The following is a 20,267-nucleotide window of genomic DNA, read 5'->3' on the forward strand; positions in this document are numbered from 1 at the left end:
TGTTAGGTTAGGCCCTCTTGGATACTTTCTCTACCTTAAAGTCAACTGTGCCATATAACGTAACCTAATCATGGGAATTAAATCCATTAGACTCATAGTTGCAGGTTTATAACAGGGGATGTTCAGGAAGGCTGGGAGATCTTGGGGCCCATTTTAAAATCCACCTCCCACACAGTAGAGCCCAAAGTGACTCTTCTGTCTTAAAACATCCACACAAATCTGATAGCTTATGTTAAAATATATCCATGTTTACTTCAATATTAAACCTCCCCCCTACCCCAAATCTAAAAAAACCGGCTGCCCCTAAAAGATGCACCACATTTATCCTGCAGCTTCAAGTATCCTGGTCGGCAACCTATAGCCCGGCCAAGAAACACAGGACTTGATGGCTCTTGAGGCCTCTGATCCCAGCCAGGCCTGGGAAGGGAACCCTGCTGGACAGGCAGTAGCACTCATAGCTCCCAGTGTCCAAGGGCTGAGGGCAGTATCAGTGGAAGGGCCTCTCTGGGTTGACCATCACAGCCTTGACCAAGAGGTGTCCCCAAGGCTGGACAGCTCCTCCCACAACCCAAACCCCAATAAATAAGCATAAAGCCTGGCCAGCCACTGCAGCCTCAGCCCCCAGGGATACCTGGACAGGCAGGTCAGAGAGCTGCCAGAGCCCTGGGAACAGCTGCGCTGCCCCACACCCTGTTTCCAGGGTTCCCACCCAGGGTCATGGGATCTGTCTGTGGGGAGGGCAGACACAGACACGCCAGGATGGCAGAGAAGGGCCCCAAAGTGGCTTTTCCCTCTTGACTGGCAGGTCCAGACCCTGCATCCGTAACTGGGGGCTGTGGTCCCTCCTTCCCAGTACAAATATGATGGGGTGCCTTGCCCCCCAGGAGGGGAGGCCCCTATCCTTCCTCCCACCAGCAGAGCTTCCCGTCCATCTGCTGTTGTGTTCCACAAGCCCAGGCCTAGGGCCAGGGTGCAGGTGGGAGGGTCCCTTGCCCACATGCAGAGATGCAGCTGCGGCAGCTAATCATCTGAGTAGCGGTTCCCTGCAGAAGAGGAGGAAAAAACAGGAAGGAAGGGTCAGGTGGGAAGCAGGTATATAGCCAGCCAAGGGTCCCCACCCTTGGTGCTTACCCAGCACATTGAATTTGCACAGAGGGCAGGTCTGCTGGAGCATCAGCCAGGGGTCCACGCAGTCTCGGTGAAACTCATGCTTACAGGGCAGCACCCGGAGCCACTGCAGGGGGTGAGGCAAGAGTTCAGGCCCCAGAGTCAAGCCTCCAAGTGGGGATGCCTGGCCCCCACCTGAGCTGGGGAAATGATGAAAATCCTGTGGCCTATCCCCCGCCCACCATTCTGCTTTCCTAATTATAGCGGGGGCTGGGAGCATAAGGGCCCGGTCGGAATGGTTCTGGGGTCTCTCAGGAGTGGAGTGAGACATCATGGGTCAGCTGATGGCTGGCCTCTGCCCAGGGCACTAACCTGCTTGTTGCAGAAGTAGTCCAAACACACGGCGCAAGTCTCAGCACCAGGCTCTGGGGGCCCCTGTGCTGCCCTACCCAGACGGCAGCGCCGGGTCTTAAGGGATGCCAGTCTCCGCACCACACGGCGCTTGAACAGATCTACCTGTTGGGGGAGGGCAGACACAGTTAAAGGGTAGGCTGGAGGTCTGGGGGCACCGGGGCTCCCAGGAGCTGGCTCTCACCTGGCCTCCGGGCTCCCGCTGGCTCTGCCTTGACGCCTGCCGCTGGGCCTGAACCACAAGGCCTGTGCACAGGAGCATGGCCACCAGCAGGATGGCGTTCCACAGCTGCTGTAGGGGCTTCTGGAGAGGGGAGTAGAGTGTCAGGGGTCCTGGGGCCACTCCACACTCTTCCCACAGTAAATCCCCTCAAAGGACCAGGCAGGTAAGGTCCGTTGGCACTGTGTCCCTGCAGGCTCCTGGCTTCCTCTTCTGAAGCCTCTGTTCCTCCCATCTGTGTGCTCCCAGGGTCTGCCCCGGCTGTCTACACAACTCCTCGTCCAGCAGCTGAGGGGACCCACATGTGTCCCCAGCCCAGGCCTCTCTTGGGCAACAAACTCAGTATGTTTTGCATACTTGGAAGCTTCTCTCTGGCAGCCTTACAGACTCCCCAGCCCCTCCCCAGCTCACCTTCCCATCCCAATCCCTAACCCACACTTCTCCTGGTCTACTTTCTTGAGCGCCATCACTTACCCACTTCTGTGTGGGCAGAACATTCACATGGTCCCCTGTGGCTTCACGCTTAGGAGTCTCATGTATCCTTTCCCTCCGTCCCACCCCTCCACTCCTTGGGTGACCTGCTCAAGCCTCATTAGCCCATTTCCCACAGCCACAAGGATCTCACCTGCAAACTGATCATGGAGGACCCCTGCTGGACCCCTCTTCCCTGCAATGCCCCCACCCTCAGGAGAAAACCCAAACTCCTCTAGCAGCCCTCTGACAAGGCCCTAGATCTTCCACCCACTCTGTTCCTTGCTTCTTCTCATGTTCCCTGTTCTTCCTCACCCCTTCCCTCGGCTAATGCCTTTGGAAGTCCCTTGCTCCCGAGCTCTCCCTGACTACCAGGGCTAAGCAAATGCTCCCACTTGCCTCCCCCTGCCCAGCCAAGCCCTCCTCACACTCTTTAGTGTGTACTTCCTTGCCGCCGCCCTTGGTGGTCCCGCTGGTGGGAGGGAACCACATCTGACCTGCCTCAGCCTTTGAGAGTCCCCTGAGGGCCTCCGAGTTCTGGGGCACATAGTGACTTTGACTGAACTCCCCCCACAGCAATGTGGCAGCTGGACTTTGACTACAAAACAGCTGGCTCAGGAAATGATGCAGCAGAGTAAGCAAACTCCAGCCAGCTCACCCACACAGGCTCACCTTTTCACAGGGTCTTTGGATATGTTAGGAGGAATGAATGTATTCATTTAAAAGCTTTCTGCATTCCTAGTAGCTTTCTGCCATCATGTTCTTCCTCAGCCAACAATGAAGTTCAACTATCATCATGTTGGGGGAGAGAGGCCGAGAAATTATTTGCTACCAAAAGAGAACACCACTCTGGATAAGGCTGGGTGTCACTAGTGTCACAAGATGTTAATCTTGCTCAGCGGTGGCACCCGAGAGACCATTATCAAGAGATGTCAGTGAGCCCCAGCTTCCCACTCCTCACCCTCTCCCTTGTGGTCTCTGTGTCCCTGTCTCCCTTGTGCACCTGCTCCAGGAAGCTTTCCACAGCGCCTTAGGCTGAGCTCAGATGCATTTGCTGTGTCCCAAGGGCCGATGCCCACCACCAGCCCCATGCTCAACCCAGCAGAGGGACAGCCATGGCCTATCTCCTCCCCAAATGGGGCCCAGGGCTGGAGCCCAGGGCTGGAGCTACCCTGCTGAGCCAGACTGACACGTGGCAGGACTCCATGGCCATTGCAATGTAAGCTCTCCAGGGTGGAACCTGGACTTCCAGGCTTTGGAGCAGCCTGTGGGCACTGGGTGGGTGGAGGGCACGGCCGCCTTAGAGCGCTGCTGCAGGCTGGAGACCAGCCTCCCCAGGCTCAGCCCATCTTAGGGACCCCCAGGTGAGGAGGGAGGGCAGGGTCTGTCCATCCGAGCAGTAAGGGAGTGGTTCATCTGACCTTTCTGATACACGGGTGCTGCAGCTCTGGATTTTGAAGCTGGAAGGATGGTGACTAGGCCCTGGGGTTGGGGCTGAGAGCTGGCTTCAGCCACCCTTAAGATTCCTCAGCTATCATGGCTAGCCAACAATTGTATGGGTCCACTGTGGCCAGCAGCATGGCTGTTCAGCTTTGCCCTCTGTACCAGCCAGACTGACCTGAAGACTGCATACATTCCCAGCTCCAGGCCCCTTGCCCAGCCTGCCCCTTCCCTATCTCCAGTCTTTCTACAGGCACTTCCTCTCATCTGACAGCCCTTCATCAAATGTCTGCCCCACCCACAGGTCTGAGTGGGCTGCCCTCCAGGGGGAAATACGGTGGGGCTCCCTTTTCTTCCAGAAAGCCCTTCCATTCTACCAGTCCTAGTGGCTGCTCCTTCCCTTCACAGAACTGTGGTTCAGTTCCTGCTGCTCAAACAGTAAATACCACAAGCTGGGCTGAACTGCAGAGGCCTTTTTGTGTGAGAGAGCCCTGCTCATCTTTGAGCCCTTCAGGACCGAGCCCAGGTGTCTCAGGTCTTTTGGACCCTCCACAGCCCTTCTCATGGAGCCCTAAGTGTCCTAAGATCTCAAAAGTTATCTGATGACTGCTAACTCATTCAGGAACTTCTAACAGTGAAGATATTCAGGGTAGCAGCACCTGCCCATCTGCTCCATGCCCACCGCAAGCTTTAGGTACACGACTCCCTGACAACCCTGTGGCTGTGTGCTGGCCTTGGTTCACAAGCGAGGGATATGAGACCAGAGAAGTTAAACACACAGCCTGAGATCACTCAGCTAAAATTGCAAGTCTGCCTGACTTGAAGCTGCCCCGCATGGTCCACATCCACCAACATCTACCGGAGGCTGCCCACCAGGAGACCAGGACATGCCTGCCCTGCAAAGAGTAGGGACTCGAGAAATGCTTATGGATGGAATACCTTTGAACCCTCTTGATGCCCAGCATTGAGAAATCCAGAGATAAGTAAGACATAGCCCCAGCCTTCAGGAGACACCCATTCCCCAACACATATACAGGATGGCCTGTCCTAAGAACCCTGTGAAGGGCTTGACAAGGCACTGCTGTGATTTAGAAGAAGGAGAGAGGAACGGTGAGCGGAGGTTGTGAGGGAAACTTTCCAAAGAAAGCAGGCAGACAGAGACATATGGAATCAGAGAAAAAGAGCAGGCATGGGCAAGGCCTAGCAGCAGGAAACCAGGGTATGTGTGAAGGCCAGTAAATGGCACAGGATGCAGAATATAAGGAGAAAGCTAGAAAAGAAAGGATAGGTGAGTAATTAGGAGCGTTGTGAAAGCCAGACTAAGAAGTCTGAGCTTTATTCTGTAGGCAATGGGCAGCCAAAGAGGGCTTCTGAGCGGGAGAATAACATGACAATAGTAGTTGACACTGTGCATGACCCCGGTCAGGCACTGCACGGAGCACCCACCATGTCAATGAACACTCATTTCAGCCCTGGGAGGTGGAAGAAGTGCTCCTGGTCACCAAGGCGAGGAGAGGCCACAGGATCTGAGACAAGGCATGTGTGCGGCCCCACCTGAGTCTCCTCCCCCCAGGCACCCACCTGCTCCTGGGCCCGACTGCCTCCCAGGCACACCAAGTCCTGCCATCCTCCGTAGCCATCCTTGGAGAGGCCACAGGTGGTCCACAGGGTCAGCTTCCACTCGATATTGGCTGACAGGGACTCTCCGCTGGTGATCTCAGCTGTGGCCTGGGTCCTCCTGGAAGGGAAAGCCACAGAGGGGCCAGACGGAAGGACTCTTGGGAGGAGAGGCCCAGACCCATCCACCCCAGCCTTGTAGAAAAAAAAGGATACCCCCAAGTATCCTCCCACAGCCCTTCTGCTTTGGCTTCTAGGTCCTTCCTGGCTATTGGTTTTTCCAGTTCTTGTATCAGCCAGGCCAGGGAGGCCTGCAAGTCCCAGAAAGAACCCGTCAATCAGGAATCCAGCTTCCTCCTTGCTAGAGCCAATTCCCCTCTGTCCCTAGAGCTGTCTCTTTGCTCTAGGCCTTGGTATCTTCTTTCAGTCCCCTCACTCATTTTTCAGACTAAGAGACTATAGCTTTAAGGTTAACAAGAAAATCCCTGGTCCTGAGACCTCTGAACCATGGCAGATTCAGGGACCCCTCAGTACCCAGGCTCCCAGGCCCAGTCCTTTGGAACCCAAACCCCAACTCACTGCAGCAGTGCCTCCAGTAGCTTGGTGACATTGGAGGAATAATGGAGGACAATCACTGGTCTGAGCAGAAGCTGCGATATGTCTAGCTGTTAATGGACAAGAAGGTCAGCTGGCCTTGGTCCCCTCTTCCCTGGCCTGCACACCCCCACTGCCTGAACACGTTTACCTCTCGGACCACGTTGTGGTTCAAGATGAGGAGGAGCAGGGCAGAGGCTCCCAGGAAGAGCGCCCTCCGCATCTGCAAGGGGACAAAGGCAGAAGCTAGCAGGCACCCTGCCCACACACCTGCTTCACCACCCACGACAGGGTTCTTAGTTGCTGGCTCTGCAGCAAGTGTTTCCTCTGGACAGACTGGCTGTACACTCTTTGAGGTCAAGGGCAGAAACTCTTATTCCTCCTGCCATTCCCCCAGATGCTCTGTGGGACTCCAATGATTCTGTGCCTTCCCTGGTCCTAGCAGGAAGGGCCTGCCCCTAGACCCTGGGCAGGAACTCCCCATCTGATACTCTCAGAGCCTGATGAAGTTTCCTGACTTTCTGGCCTCCTCCCACCTCCCTGCTTCCACTGACTCAATTCTACAAACTGGGGGCCCTTGCCTCACCCAGGCCCAGGGTTTCTCTGGAAGCTCCTTAGGGGCCCACATGGTAGTCTGGCTCTAGCAGATGCCTTGAAACCCCTTCCTCCAGCCCCCTTTGCCACCTACACCCTCTGCACCTGCTGAACCAGGGCCTTAGGATAGGCCTGCGGGCCGCTGCCCTGACTCTCCTGGTGGAAGTGGGCCGCCTGCTCCTTGCCCACGTATGCCACTGCAATCCAGCCTTCTACCGGCACCTCCTGCTCAGCATCCACGATGTCCATCTGTGGGGCAAAGGACCATGGGCAGAGGGAGGAGGGGGAAGAAGAGGGGACACACGGAGGATTCAAGGCCAGGGTTTGGAAGCGAGTTTGAAGGGGAGAGCATCTGGATCTCGGGTTTTGGAAGCCGGAATCTGGGGCCTGGGCAGCCTGGGGAGGGGGCGCTGGACTGCTAGGGCTTGGTCCAGGATGTAGGCCAGATCTGGGTGCGGAGCCAGATGGCTCGGCTGCGCTCACCAGCAGCAGGCGACCGCCCAGCGTGGGTGCTGGGTCGGCTTCGGGGCCAATCCTGACGCCCTCCAGGATCAGAGCGTCCTGCCGCGGCAGCTTCACGTCCACCCTCACGGCGCGGGCCCCGCCCCGCCCCGCCCTGGCCGCAGGCTCGCTGCCGTCCGCCGCGGCGCCGGGTCCCGCCAGGCCCAGCCAGAGCGGCAGCAGGGGCAGCAGCAGTAGCAGTGGCGACGGCGGCGGCGGAGGAGGCGGCGGGGGCGACCTCAGAACGGGGCGAGCGGCGGGGCCCATGGCCGGACCCTGCGAGCAGACGAGACGGGAGCCGGGGGTCCGGGGCGCTGTGGGGGGCGAGGGGGTGGGGAACGTAAGGAACGAGGCCGCGGCCGGACGGGGCGGGGCGCCGGGAGGGGCGGGGGCGGGGCCGGACGGGGCGGGGCGGGGCGCCAGGATGGGGGTGGTTCTTTGCGTTTCCAGCGCTCAGACTGGGCCGCGCGCACCCCCTGGTGGCGGCGGAGAATTCAGGCGCCGGCGGCCGCGGAGGCCGGAATGGGGCGGAGCCCGGGTAGAGGTCTGTGCAGAGGTGGGAAGTAAGAGAGCGGTCACCGCCTGTGGCCGTTGTCAGACCTGCCGAGACCAGAGCAGGGGAGACCGAGGGAAAAGGTTGGCCGCAAGGGGAGGCGGAGGCACGATCAGGGCTCCAGAAGGGCAGGAACAAGGGACAGCCCTTGCTGTGCGCCAGCCTTAACGGTTACACGGTCATACGGTGTGGCCTTGGTCAAGTCACAACCCCCTCCTTCCTGGGTTTCTATCTCTCCTCCAGACCAAGCTCCAGGAGACAGAGAACCAGACATTGGCGTGGAAAGAAGATGGGGGAAGGGTCCTGAAAGGGCTGAGAAAGGGGCTCGGGGTGCTTGCCTAGACAAAGCAGGGCAGACACAACTCCTCAGTGGCTCCCACAGGCTGGGTCTTCAGGCAGGTCACTTTCCTGCGTAGTAAAATGAGCGTAATATTAGAGCAGCACTGCCTCATCTCTAACAATTTCTGATGCCTAAAGGAATGTGAGAGGTCCACACGTCCTAAAACTCATCCTTTTCTCCCAAAGGTTGTGGCTGCTGGGAACTACCTCGTCAGAAATCTGAACCTTTTAAAAATTGTATCCTGGGGCGCCTGGGTGGCTCAGTCTGTTGAGCTTCCTACTCTTGATTTTGGCTCAGTGTGGTCTCATGGTTTGTGAGTTCCAGCCCCATGTATGGCTCTGCGCTGGCAGCACAGAGCCTGCTTGGCATTCTCTGTCTCCTCCCTCTCTCTCTCAAATATAAATAATTTTTTAAAAATAAAAACTGGGGGCGCCTGGGTGGCGCAGTCGGTTAAGCGGCCGACTTCAGCCAGGTCACGATCTCGCGGTCCGTGAGTTCGAGCCCCGCGTTGGGCTCTGTGCTGACAGCTCGGAGCCTGGAGCCTGTTTCCGATTCTGTGTCTCCCTCTCTCTGCCCCTCCCCCGTTCATGCTCTGTCTCTCTCTGTCCCAAAAATAAATTAAAAAAAAAAAAAAGTTGAAAAAAAATAAATAAATAAAAAATAAAAATAAAAACTGTATCTTGATAAAAGGGCAAAGGCCAGATAAGCCACAACACTCTTTCCCCAGTATTTTATTTTGAACATTTTCAAATATACAGAAAATTTGAAAGAATTTTATAGTGAACACCCATAAAACCACCGATGATGAACTGTCAAGATGCCCCTGAAGAATAAGATGGAGAGAATAAGACAGTCCGATGTAAGTCCAAAGACAGACAAACAGACATCCAACAGAGAAGCCAGAAACTGGCCTCCATACCTAAAATGTGGCTATGTCAGAGGAAGCGCTGCAGTTGGGGAGTGGGGAGGGCCAGTATGATGCACTGTTTGGCAAATCGTGCTAAGAAAATGAGTTTACCATAAGGAAAAGAAATGAAATTGGACCTCTTCTGCGCATCATACACAAAAAAATCAATTCAGTGTGAATTAAAGATCTAAATATGAAAAGTAATACTTCAAACATTTTTAGAAAGAAATATAAAAGGCTATCGTATTTCCTTCAAGGTCAGGAGAGATTTTTTACAATGTAAAAACAGATTATAAAGGAAAAGATTGAAAAAATGCATCTACAATAAAATGACAAACTTCTAAATTTTATTTTAATGTTTATTTATTTATTTTTAAACATTTATTTATTATGGAGAGACAGAGAGACACAGAGTGTGAGCAGGGGAGGGGGCAGAGAGAGGGGGAGACACAGAATACGAAGCAGGCTCCAGGCTCTGAGCTGTCAGCCCAGAGCCCGACCCGAGGCTCGAACTCACAAACCGTGAGATCATGGCCTGAGCCAAAGTCTGACGCTTAACCAACTGAGCCACCCAGGCACCCTTAAAATGACAAACTTCTGTTAATCAGAACCTTGTAATAGAATGGCAGGGGAAGCCACAAACTGGGAGAAGGTGTTTGCAACCAAAGGATTCCTCTGCAGAATGTACAAGTGGATAGATAGTTAAGGGCCTGGGGTACGCATAGGCAATTGACAAAAGAACAACAAGAATGGTCAATAGATATAACAAGGTGCTCAACGTCATCAGTAATCAGGAAAATACAAGTTAAGATCACACGAGAGATCAACTGGCAAAAATTTTAAATCTGACATGTCATGGGTTGGTAGGGATGTGGAATAATGGAATCTGTACTATTGAGGGTGGTATGGCTTGGTTGTACCATACAGTTGGCAATGATTTTACATCAAATCAAACTGAAAATGTACACCCCCAGGAATCCCACTCCTAGGTATACACTCTAGAGTAGTGGTTCTCAACACAGACTGAACATTAGAATCATCTAAGGATCTTCTTAAAAATGCTGCCCAAACCTTACTCCAAATCAACAGAATCTTGGGAGGTAGGGCCTTGTGGCTGGTAATGACAAAAGACTTGTACTCCAGATGACTCTAATGTGCAGTCCCAGGTGAGAACCATTCCCTGGGTATATGCAGAGCAGCCCTGCTTGAATAGTAAAAGACTAAAATAGCCTGACTCGTCATCACTAGGAGAAGAGATAAACTGTAGTATCTTCTTATGTAAAATACCACGCAACAGAGAAAAACAAATGTATTAGTTGTGCGTATCATCATGGACAATTCTAATAGAATGCTTGCCACAAAAAGCAAGTCTTCAAATAATAATATCATTTAAGCCCCAAAACATCAGGATTTAAGGGCGCCTGGGTGGCTCAGTGGTTAAGCACCCGACTCTTGATTTCGGCTCAGGTTGTGATCTCCCGATTTGTGAGATGGAGCCCCTCACTGGACTCCAGGCTGACAGCATGGAGCCTGCTTGGGATTCTCCCTCTCCCTCTCTCTCTCTGCCCCTCCCCTGCTTGCACATGCTCTCTCTCTCAAAATAAACTTTTAAGAAAAGTCAGAATGTAAAAGATCAACACACAAAAATCAGTTGTGTATCTCCACACCAGCAATGAATGATTTTAAAAGAACATTAAGGTAACAATTCTATTTATGATAGTTTCCATAAAAAATTAAATTACCTGGGAATAAGCTTAGGCAAGGAGTTGAAAAACGTGCATTGAAAACTACAAAACATTCCTGAAATAAATTAAAGAAGACCTAAATAAATGGAGAGACATCCATGTTAATGGGTTGGCAGACTTAATATTGTTAAGATGGCCATACTACCCAAATTAATGTGCAGATTCAATGCAATCCCTACTGAAATCCTAATGACCTTTTTTGAAGACATGGAAAACTCATCCTAAAATTCGTATGGAATTGCAAGGAACCCTGAATACCCCATATTGAAAAAAAGGAACAGGGACATCTGGATGACTTGGGGGTTGGGCATCTGACTCTTGATTTGGGCTTAGGTCATGATCTCACGGTTTGTGAGTTTAAGCCCCATGACAGACTGCACTTACAGCATGGAGCCTGCTTGGGATATTCATTCTCTCTCTCTCTCTCTCTCTCTCTCTCTCTCTCTCTCTCTCCCCACATCCCAAATAAGTAAATAAACATTAAAAATAAAAAGAAGTTGGGGCGCCTGGGTGGCTCAGTAGGTTGGGTGGCCGACTTCGGCTCAGGTCATGATCTCGCGGTCTGTGAGTTTGAGCCCCGCGTCGGGCTCTGTGCTGACAGCTCGGAGCCTGGAGCCTGTTTCAGATTCTGTGTCTCCCTCTCTCTGACCCTCCCCCGTTCATGCTCTGTCTCTCTCTGTCTCAAAAATAAACGTTAAAAAAAATAAAAAAAAAAAAAGAAAAAGAAGAGAACAAATTTAGAGGACTCACACTTCCCAATTTAAAAATATACTACAAAGTACTGTAATCAAAACAGTGTGGTACTGGCATAAAGCGATCCATAGATCAATGGAATACAATTGCCAGTCCAGAAATATACCCAGACATCTATGGCCAACTGATTTTCAATAAGGGTGCCAAGACTATTCAATAAGGGAAAGAATAGTCTCTTTAACAAATGGTGCTGGGACAACTGGACAGCTACATGCAAAAGAATGAAATTGGACTCCTACCTCACGCTATATACAAAAATTAACTCAAAATGGATCAAGAATGGGAATGTAAAATGGTGCAGCTGCTATGGAAAATCCTTAAAAAATTAAACGTAAAATTACTATATTACCCAGCAATTCTACTTGTGGGTATATATCCAAAATAAATGAAGGCAAGGACTCGAACAGAGATTTGTACACCAATGTTCATAGCAGTGTTATTCACAATGATTGAAAGGTGGAAACAACTGAAATGTCCATTGATTGATGGATAAATTTTGATATGTCCATATAATAGAATATTATTTAGCCATAAATAGGAATGAAGTACTGACCCATGCTACCATATGGTTGAAGCTTGAAAACGTTATGCTAAGTGAAATAACCCCCACACAAAAGGCCTAGATATTGTATGATATATCCAGAATAAATTTGTAGAGACAGAAAGCTGATTGGTGACTGGGTCAGGGGGCAGGTAGAGGAAATGGTAAGTAACTGCTTAACGGGTATAAGGTTTCTTTCCGGGGTGATGAAAATGTTTTGGAACTAGATAGAGGTGCTGGCTGCACCACATTGTGAATGTACGAAGTACCACTAGACTTTTTTTAACTCTAAAATTGTTAATTTTATGTTATGTGAATTTCACCTCAATTAAAGAAGAAACACGCAAGACTGACTATATTGTTAAGAGATAAATTCATCTGCAACATAACTATAGAGAAAATCAAGGGAATGAGAAACAAACTTCAGTTCATCTGTGGGATATAATTGGGGAAGGGCACCCAGGAGTATTCTGCTTTTTAAATCACATCAGTGTTCATTATATCATTCTTTATTTCTTTGCGTAGGTTACTAACATTCTTTCATATGTCAAAGAAATCATTCTTGGGGGGCCTGGGTGGCTCAGTCGGTTGAGTGCCCAACTCTTAATTTCAACTCTGGTCATGATCTCACAGTGTGTGAGTTCGAGCCCCACATGGGGCTCTGTGCTGACAGTGCAGAGACTCCTTGGGATTCTCTCTCTCTGCCCCTCCCCAACTTGTGTGCATGCTCTCTCTATCGCTCGCTCTCTCAAAAGTAAATAAATATTTTTTTAAAAAAGCATTCTCCACAATTTGCAAAATGCACTGTGAAGTCTCCTTGGTGTCCACTGACAGTCTTGTTTCTCCAATTCTGTGGATGTCCCAGCCCATCTGTCAGCCCCAATGACAGGGTTGCAAGGACACACCCTGTAATCAGCCAGGCTGCTGGCTCCACTGTCTGCCTATCCCCATTCCCACTACTTGCTCCCTAACCCCCATCCTGCCCACCCAGGCAAGGGGTCCTCACTGCTCCCTTAATACACATACACAAACCAGGCACAGAGCCTTGCCTGTGTCTGTCACCAGCCTGGAACAAGTTTCTGCTTCCCCACGAATATACATATCCTGGCTTTCCCTCAGTGGGAGCCTGAGTGCCCCTGTAAACTTGGTGAGTAATCAGAGTTCCTCTGTGGTCTGTCCTCCCGCTGGGTAACCCTTAGTTACCCTCGAAGAGACAAGTGCTTGTAAACGTGGCAGGGTATAGCCCAGCCCAACTAGGGCCCTTCTGCTGTTGTGTGTGGTGGGTTGGGGTGGGGGGCAGGTAGAGGGGCAGTGAAGATGGGAGCTACTGCTGGAGGGAGTATCAGCCCAGGGACAAGGCAGCAAAGGTCAGGAGACTGACTGCAGGGAATGAATGCCAGGAGAGGTCCTGCTTGGGATCACAACATCTGAGGAGGAGGAGACTAGAGGACCCAACAGGGAAGGAAGGGATCCCAGCTGGGAGAAGAGGCAGGCAGCTAGACCTGGTGCCGTACCTCGGGCTTCCCTGCTCTCAGGGAGGGACAAACAGGATGCTCAGCCCTGTGGGCCGCTCCAGAGGAGCCAAGTTCCTCAGATCCTAGCTTGCTTCACTTCTGGGGCTGGGTGGGGAGCTGGCAGGGGCAGGGCTGTCACTCTTTCTGCCATTTTCTTCTGAGCAAGCCACTTCCCTTTTCTTGGCTCGTGTCTCCAACTGTAAAGTAAAATGGGAGTTGGACCAAACACTTTGGAGCTGGGGGAGGCTTTCACCAGACATGCTGTCATTCCAAATGGCTTGTGTCTTGGGTTACAAGGTTTCCTAGCCCTGGGCTGGGCTGTGAACTGTGTGGAGGAGGCCCCAATGCACCCTGTCTCCTTCACCCCCTTAAGTTGCAGGGACCTAGGAAGAAATGAAGCTGTTAACAAAAGTGTGAGGCATGGCATGTGTTCTCCCAAGTGGAACAGGGTTGGGCCAGTGAAATGTTTTAGAATCAACACCAGTAATAGAATATGTGGTAAGGCCGGTGAATTCCATGGCACAAGCCCATGGCTGCTCTTCCTTTGCTGTGAAATGAATTCTTCAATGTGATGCCAGGCTGTGCATAAAAATGGACAAAGCATTCCGTGAGTGATGCTGGAAGTAGGATGAAGGGCAGGGAAGGCAAGTCCATATCCAGAATGTGTGTCTGCCACCCAGGAGTACCCTCCCGGGATGGAAGAGGGCCAATGTAATCAAGCTGCCACCAGGAGGCAGGCTAGTCCCCGGGGACCATGCTGGGGCCCTGTGCTGCACTCTGCTGTTTTCAAAAAGGGCCTTCAGGAAGGCAATGCCTAGCTGAGGGGAGTGCGCCCCGCCCCTACCCCCATGGGAGGTTTCAGGACCAGTGGCAACAAGAGAGGGCTAGGCTGGGGGGGCTGCATTTTCAGACCTCAGAGATCCTTGAGGTCCTTTCACTTAATAGGCATGAGCTCCGGGATATGTAACAAATTTTCTTAGAAAATTCTTAGACTGTCGGGGCATCTGGGCGGCTCAGTAGGTTCAACATCCGACTTCGGCTCAGGTCATGATCTCACGGGTCATGGGTTCAAGCCCTGCGTCGGGCTGTCAGCACAGAGCCCTCTTCAGATCCTCTGGTGCCTTCTCTCTCTGCCTCTCCCCCACTTGTGCTCTCTCTCTCTCTCTCTCTCTCTCTCTAAAATAAATTAACATTTAAAAAAAAGCAGATTTTAAAAAATTTGTCTAGTTACATTGCCCTCTCCCTCCTCACCCCCCCGGATGCCCAGAAAGGGGTGGTGACTTTCCAAAGATCACACAGGGCAGGGTCAGAGGTACAGAGTAGCAGCATCTTAACTGTGGTGTCAGGGGGAGGAAGGGCTACCAAAGGAGGGGTGGCCAGGGGCCTGCTCCTTCCCTGGGCCCAGCCCTTGGGGGACAGAGTGAGTGCTGGGTCTTGCCCACAAATGGATATGGAGTGCCTGCTGGGTTCTAGGCACTGGACATGGAACAGTGACCAGGACCAGCAATGGCTCCTGCCCTTCCGAATAGATAGGAAACCATCACCACATATACAAGCAGGGTAATTTCAGGCCACGGTTAGTGCCATATGAAGGAGATAAAATAGCATGGGGGGTGGGTTGCTGGGGGCTACTTCAGTTTCTGTACCAAGGGAGGAAAGGCCTCTCTGAGAGGTGGTGTGTGTGTTAAGATCTGAATGGCAAGAATATCATGGGGGGAAGAAATAAGAAGTACAAATAAAAACAGCCAGTACATTTAATATGTTCCAGGCACTGTTCAAGATCCCTTTGCATGAATTAGCTCATTTAATCTCACCAAAGGCATATGAGGTAGTAGATTATCATTGCCATCTAATGGAAGGGAAATTGAGGCATGGAGGTCAAGTAACCTTGGTAGGTGATGGAACCAGAACCTGAACCCAGGTAGTCTGACTCCAGAGTCAGGGGGGGCTTATCCCATGCCATTCTGTTTCTCAAAGGCACTGACCTGCCCTGAGCAAGTCTGACTGTAGAATCTGGATTCTATCTTGGATGCAGGGTACAGGTGTAGAAATGAAAACCCACTCTGCCCAAGGGAAGTCTCCAGGCTCATGCCAGCTAGTCCAGAGCCAGGGCAGGGTCTCCAGTACCCTTCCTACCCTCCTCCACTGTCCCCTCCACTCAGGGGGAGTCCTGAAGTTCCTGCTCCCTGCCCCCAGCTTCTGGGTTCACAGCTAACTGGGCCACCTCATTCTAAAGGGATTTGAATCCCTGGGACAACTGGAGACGGGTGAGAAAAGGCTTAGGGATTAGATAATGATAGCTGGGAAGGTAAGGGACTTAATTAGGGGGGTTCGGTTGTGGGAAGTGGGGCGGGGAGGGGATTTGCGTCTTCACAAAGCCAGGATGGACTGCGGAAGTGAAGAGGAAGTGGGCTCCTTGGGAGGAGCTGGGCAGGCTCAGTTTCTCCAGTCTGTTGTGCCTTCAGAATTAACACATAATAGTACTAATAATCCCCCACATTTGTGCACCCATCACTTTTTCAGCCATTATTTCACTTGGAATTCTCACAGCAGCCCTGGGAAAGAGGCAAGGATTATTTTTCTCCCCAGGAAACAGGCACCTGGAGAAGGCAGGTGACTTTGCCCTCTGAAAAGGTGGGATTTGGCTCCAGGCTTCCTTGCTCTCACTGCATTACTTCAGGGGGAGAGGCAACAGCAGGGGCCAAGGAGCTGCCTCAGGGGAGGAGCCCCGGCTGCCACCTCCTATCCTGAAGTCCTTGAAGACTCCTGCCCTCCTCACTGGGAGCTGGGGAGGAGAGGAAAGAGTAAGGGAATAGAGAGGCTGCCAATCTGTATTGTGGGCAGTTGGGCAGGGCTGGGCTGGGACCTGAGGGGTCTGGCAAGGGGGCTCTTTACCCCACCCCTTCTCCTACACATACACTGCCCTCCCCAAGGGAGATCCATTTGTGGCCCTTCAGTCTTCAAAGGTACTTTCTGCCTGCAGTCTGAATTTACCCTCGCAGACGTCCCAGTATTATTCAACACCAAGGATGTTGAGGCCCCAAAAGGGAGAAGACCTCCCCACCCCCGCCATCCACACAGAGCATCCCCAGCTCAAGGGTCTTAGAATAACCCCTCACCACTGCTCAAAGGTCCTTCCTGACCCCTGCCTCTCCTACATGCATGTACCCCCAAGCCCTGATTCTTTATCTGAGCCCCTACTAGCCCCTCTCACTTCTCCACAGCCCAAGCTCAGTCTGGGCATGGCCCCAACCCCAAGTTCCATGAGGGCAGTTTTTTTACTCCAGGATTACCACAGTGCTCAGTGAACTATGGGAAGGAAGGAAGGAAGGAAGGAAGGAAGAAGGAAGGAAGGATGGAAGGAAGGAAGGAAGGAAGGGAGGAAGAGAGGGAGGAAAGAAGGAAGGGGGGGAGTGAATGGTTTCCAGGACTCCTGCCTCCTCCAATATGGCAGACTCCTGCTCAGTCATTAGGTCTCTTGACTGGATGTAGAACTTCCTGACTGCACCACTGTGGTGGTGCTGGCTGCACTATACTGGAATGACCTGTTGCCTTAGCCATTCTCCCTGTGGACCAGGAACTCCTTGAGGGCAGGAATTGGTTGGCCTCATTCTCTGAGATGTCCCCATGCCTGGTGACATGCCTGTTGCCTAAATACTCATGGAGCCAAGGCACAAAAGGTGCTCTGGCTCCCAGCTCCAGTTAGGAGCTGAAGCCTTGACCACCTGGAGGACAGTGCAGGCAGGAACAGGAGTCAGTCTATCACTGTTGCCTCCTCATTCTGCTGCTGTCACCTCCACTGTCAGGGCCGTGTCATCCCAGGTAGGGTAGATTTCTTCATTCCTTCCCCCACTTTGTTGGAAAAAAACTTAAGGCAGCTGAAACTCTGCATGGCAGGCTTGGGATAAGGACAGGAAGCATGGAGGCTGGAGTCAGGGCCCTTCTGCATGGTCACAAGGACTTTCTAGAAAGTTCTCCTGTCTGGCCCTATGGAAGTAGAGTTTTCCACAAATATTTGTTGAAGGGTTTAAGAGACTGTTCAGGTCTCAGACCACTGTGCCAATCTCAGCACCACCCTTTTCCCGCTGGCACCAGAGAATCAGAGGACAACGCACCTAGGGGCCTCTGATCTGGAGGTCAGTGCCCTTGTTTTAGAGAAGAGTCAACCAAGGCCCAGAGGTCAAGGCAGATAGCCCCGAGGTGCACACCCCCTCTCCCCAGTATTCATTGCTAAATAGTCACTGTAGCACATTCACTCAAGAACACAGTCAAAAGCCCTAGCTCTGGGGAGTCTGGGTGGCTCAGTCAGTTAAGCATCCAACTCTTGATTTCGGCTCAGATCATGATCTCACAGTTCGTGAGATCGAGCCCTGCATGGGGCTCTGCACTGACAGCATGGAGACTGCTTGGCATTCTCTCTCTCTCCCTCTCTCTGCCCTCTTCTGCTCACTCTTTCTCTAGAAAATAAATAAATAAACTTAAAAAGAGAGAGAGAGAGACACCCCAGTCCAGTGCCCCTCTTCTGCTCACTCTTTCTCTAGAAAATAAATAAATAAACTTAAAAAAGAGAGAGAGAGAGAGACCCCAGTTCAGTGCTCCTGGCCACGTCTGTAGCCATGTAACAGAGGAATTTAGCCCCAGGGCACTAACTCCCAAGACTAGAACCATCAGTGACCCCACGTTCCTTCTAGACCTCCTAGGCCCAGCAGCCTTCTTTCAGCTGTTAACATCACCTTGCCTGGCAAGGTATACTCAGCACAGCACCCTCGTCACACAGCTGGCAAGCAGTGGGGCCTGGATCTCACCTGGGACCTGCCTGACTAAGGATGCTGGGCTCTTCCTATTGGGCCAGGCCATTGCCTGATAGTCACCACTGCAATACAGAGTAGTCAGTGTCAAGTTCAAGAGAGAGGGGCTACTGTTTGGCAGGGCTCATGTTGGATTGGTTAAATCAGGGAGAGGTTCCTGGAAATAGCAGGAACAGGGTTCTGATGGCCTGGGAGGATCTGGCAGGAGGATCTGGCAGGAAGAAACAGGAGAGAGAAGCAATTTTGATAGAGGCAGGAGGGCCAAGGTATGTCTGAGGAACAGCACAGAGCTTCTTTGACTAAAATGAAAGTGTGTGGAGGGGAGGAGCGGCAGTGAAGGCCCCAAAGGATGCTGGAACAAGATAGGCCTTGGCCTTGAATGCAAGTCAGTGAGATTGAGCTGATGCCTGAAGGAACTAGGGAGCCACTGCAGATTCTTGAACAGGGGAACAACATACCTAGCAGGGAGAGAGAATTGCTGGACAGGGGTGGGGGAATAGAGAAAGGGTAGGGATGTGGAGGAGGGGTTCTCTCTTAGTAACCAGCTCAGAGGAATTTACCAGATTATTATTCTAGGATTTATATTATCAGATTAACTAGCCCTTCCATAGTGGGCCAGAGATAGGTAAGTTTCAGTGGAGGAAGGAGAAGCAGGTAGCCACAGGACTTGGAAAAAGCAGACTGGAAGAAGGGTACTTCACTTAGGCCTTTATCATAGGTAACTGCAGATTCCTGGGGGGTTGTTGGGGGCTGAGGGTGATTTCCTGCTGTGTAAACGTTTTCCTGGGTAGCCTATGTAGGTAACTCCAAGGCTAGTCCACACCCCAGCCTATGGGTGCCTGAAAGCATAGGGCCCAGAAGCCAGAGACTTGGGTGCAAGTCCTAAATTTGCACATATTCTTACAGGATCACTTCTCTCCCTAGGTTCCTCAAAAAATCACCTGACTCAGAGGGTCACCATAGGCTTAAATGAAAAGCTAGATCTGAAAGTGCCTTCTAAACTGTAAAGTGCTGTAAAGGGGCTATTCTACTATTTTCCTTTAAATGGGCCCTACATCTTGTCCCTGGGAGGATCTTATATAAGGATTTGAGCCACATGTCCAACAAGGAAGGCAGCCTTGTCCTGCCCTAAGCCAGAAGGCAAGGGTTCTTTCTTTAACTAGGGCAGAACAGCTGGGACAACCTGAAAACTCCTCCCAGAGGTGGGAGTTGGGGGCTTCTCAGTCACAGAGCTGAATCTGAGACCCTCAGCTCTGTACCCTGTAGCAGACCCTCATGGTAGGGGGCCTTGTCAGGTGCAGAGCAGAGTCCTCCCAGGTGTCTTTAACAGGCCTGCTGCAGCCGGCCTCTGCCTTCTAACTGGGATCCTCCTGCTTTCTACTCTCTTGGAGACCGGAGCGTAGAGTTGGCGGGAACCAACTCTGAGACGTGGGATGCCCACAAGCTCCTGGGCCTAGCTCTGCAGTCACTAAGTGGTGGTTTTCCATGTGCCAGGCACCGGGCAGAGTTCTCCACATCTGTCACGCCGCTAACGATTTGGGGTCGTGCTTTCTCTGGGCTTCGGTTTCCACAGCTGTCAAGTGAGGTGAGCTGCCTGATCCCTGAATGATCTGTGCTTAGATCTTCTTCCCTGGGCTCCCTCAGCACCGGGCTCCATGCCTATTGGAGCATTTCTCACATTCATTCATTCAGCATACATTTATTGAACAGCCCCTGTGTATAGGATGCTGTGCTGAGGGTAGGGGGCTTGTGGGGGTTCAGAGATAAGTAAGCCAGGACGGTGTGCCCAAGGACCTCACGGTGTAGCAGGGCCGATGCTACTAAGCAGGGCCACACTGTGGTGCTGCCAGTCCCTCCTGCCTATTCTTCCTCTCCCCTCCTCTCTGGCAGGAGCCATGCTTCCCATCAACCACCCGAACTTTGCTTACGCCATTGTGCCAGCATGGAATGAATGGATTTCCTTTCCATTTCCTCCCTACCCCATATTTTAGGGTGCAGCTCCAATGTCTCTCCCTCCACAAAGCCTTCTAGGATTCTTACAACCCAAAGCAAATTCTCCTCCTTAACCTCCCAGGCACTTGTTCTGTTTGGAACATTTATCTTGCTCCTATATTCTAGGTGATGGTGCCTATATCTTATCTTTGGGAGGCA

At 51.8% G+C, this 20,267-nt stretch overlaps 1 protein-coding gene across 1 annotated transcript; it reads right to left on the reverse strand.

Moving 5' to 3' along the window:
* Window positions 1-227: 227 nt before the first annotated feature.
* On the reverse strand, window positions 228-7,304 carry RNF215 (ring finger protein 215). Its single transcript, XM_058690806.1, has 9 exons — window positions 6,938-7,304; window positions 6,560-6,703; window positions 6,012-6,083; window positions 5,846-5,931; window positions 5,231-5,387; window positions 1,703-1,822; window positions 1,480-1,623; window positions 1,132-1,234; window positions 228-1,043 (listed from the first exon to the last, which is right to left on the reverse strand). The coding sequence occupies exons 1-9, from the start codon at window positions 7,220-7,222 to the stop codon at window positions 1,021-1,023; spliced, it is 1,134 nt and encodes a 377-aa protein (XP_058546789.1). The 5' UTR covers window positions 7,223-7,304; the 3' UTR covers window positions 228-1,020.
* Between the last annotated feature and the right edge of the window lie 12,963 nt (window positions 7,305-20,267).

The sequence above is a fragment of the Neofelis nebulosa genome, chromosome 11 (assembly GCF_028018385.1).
Source record: "Neofelis nebulosa isolate mNeoNeb1 chromosome 11, mNeoNeb1.pri, whole genome shotgun sequence".
Taxonomy (NCBI): Eukaryota; Metazoa; Chordata; class Mammalia; order Carnivora; family Felidae; genus Neofelis; species Neofelis nebulosa.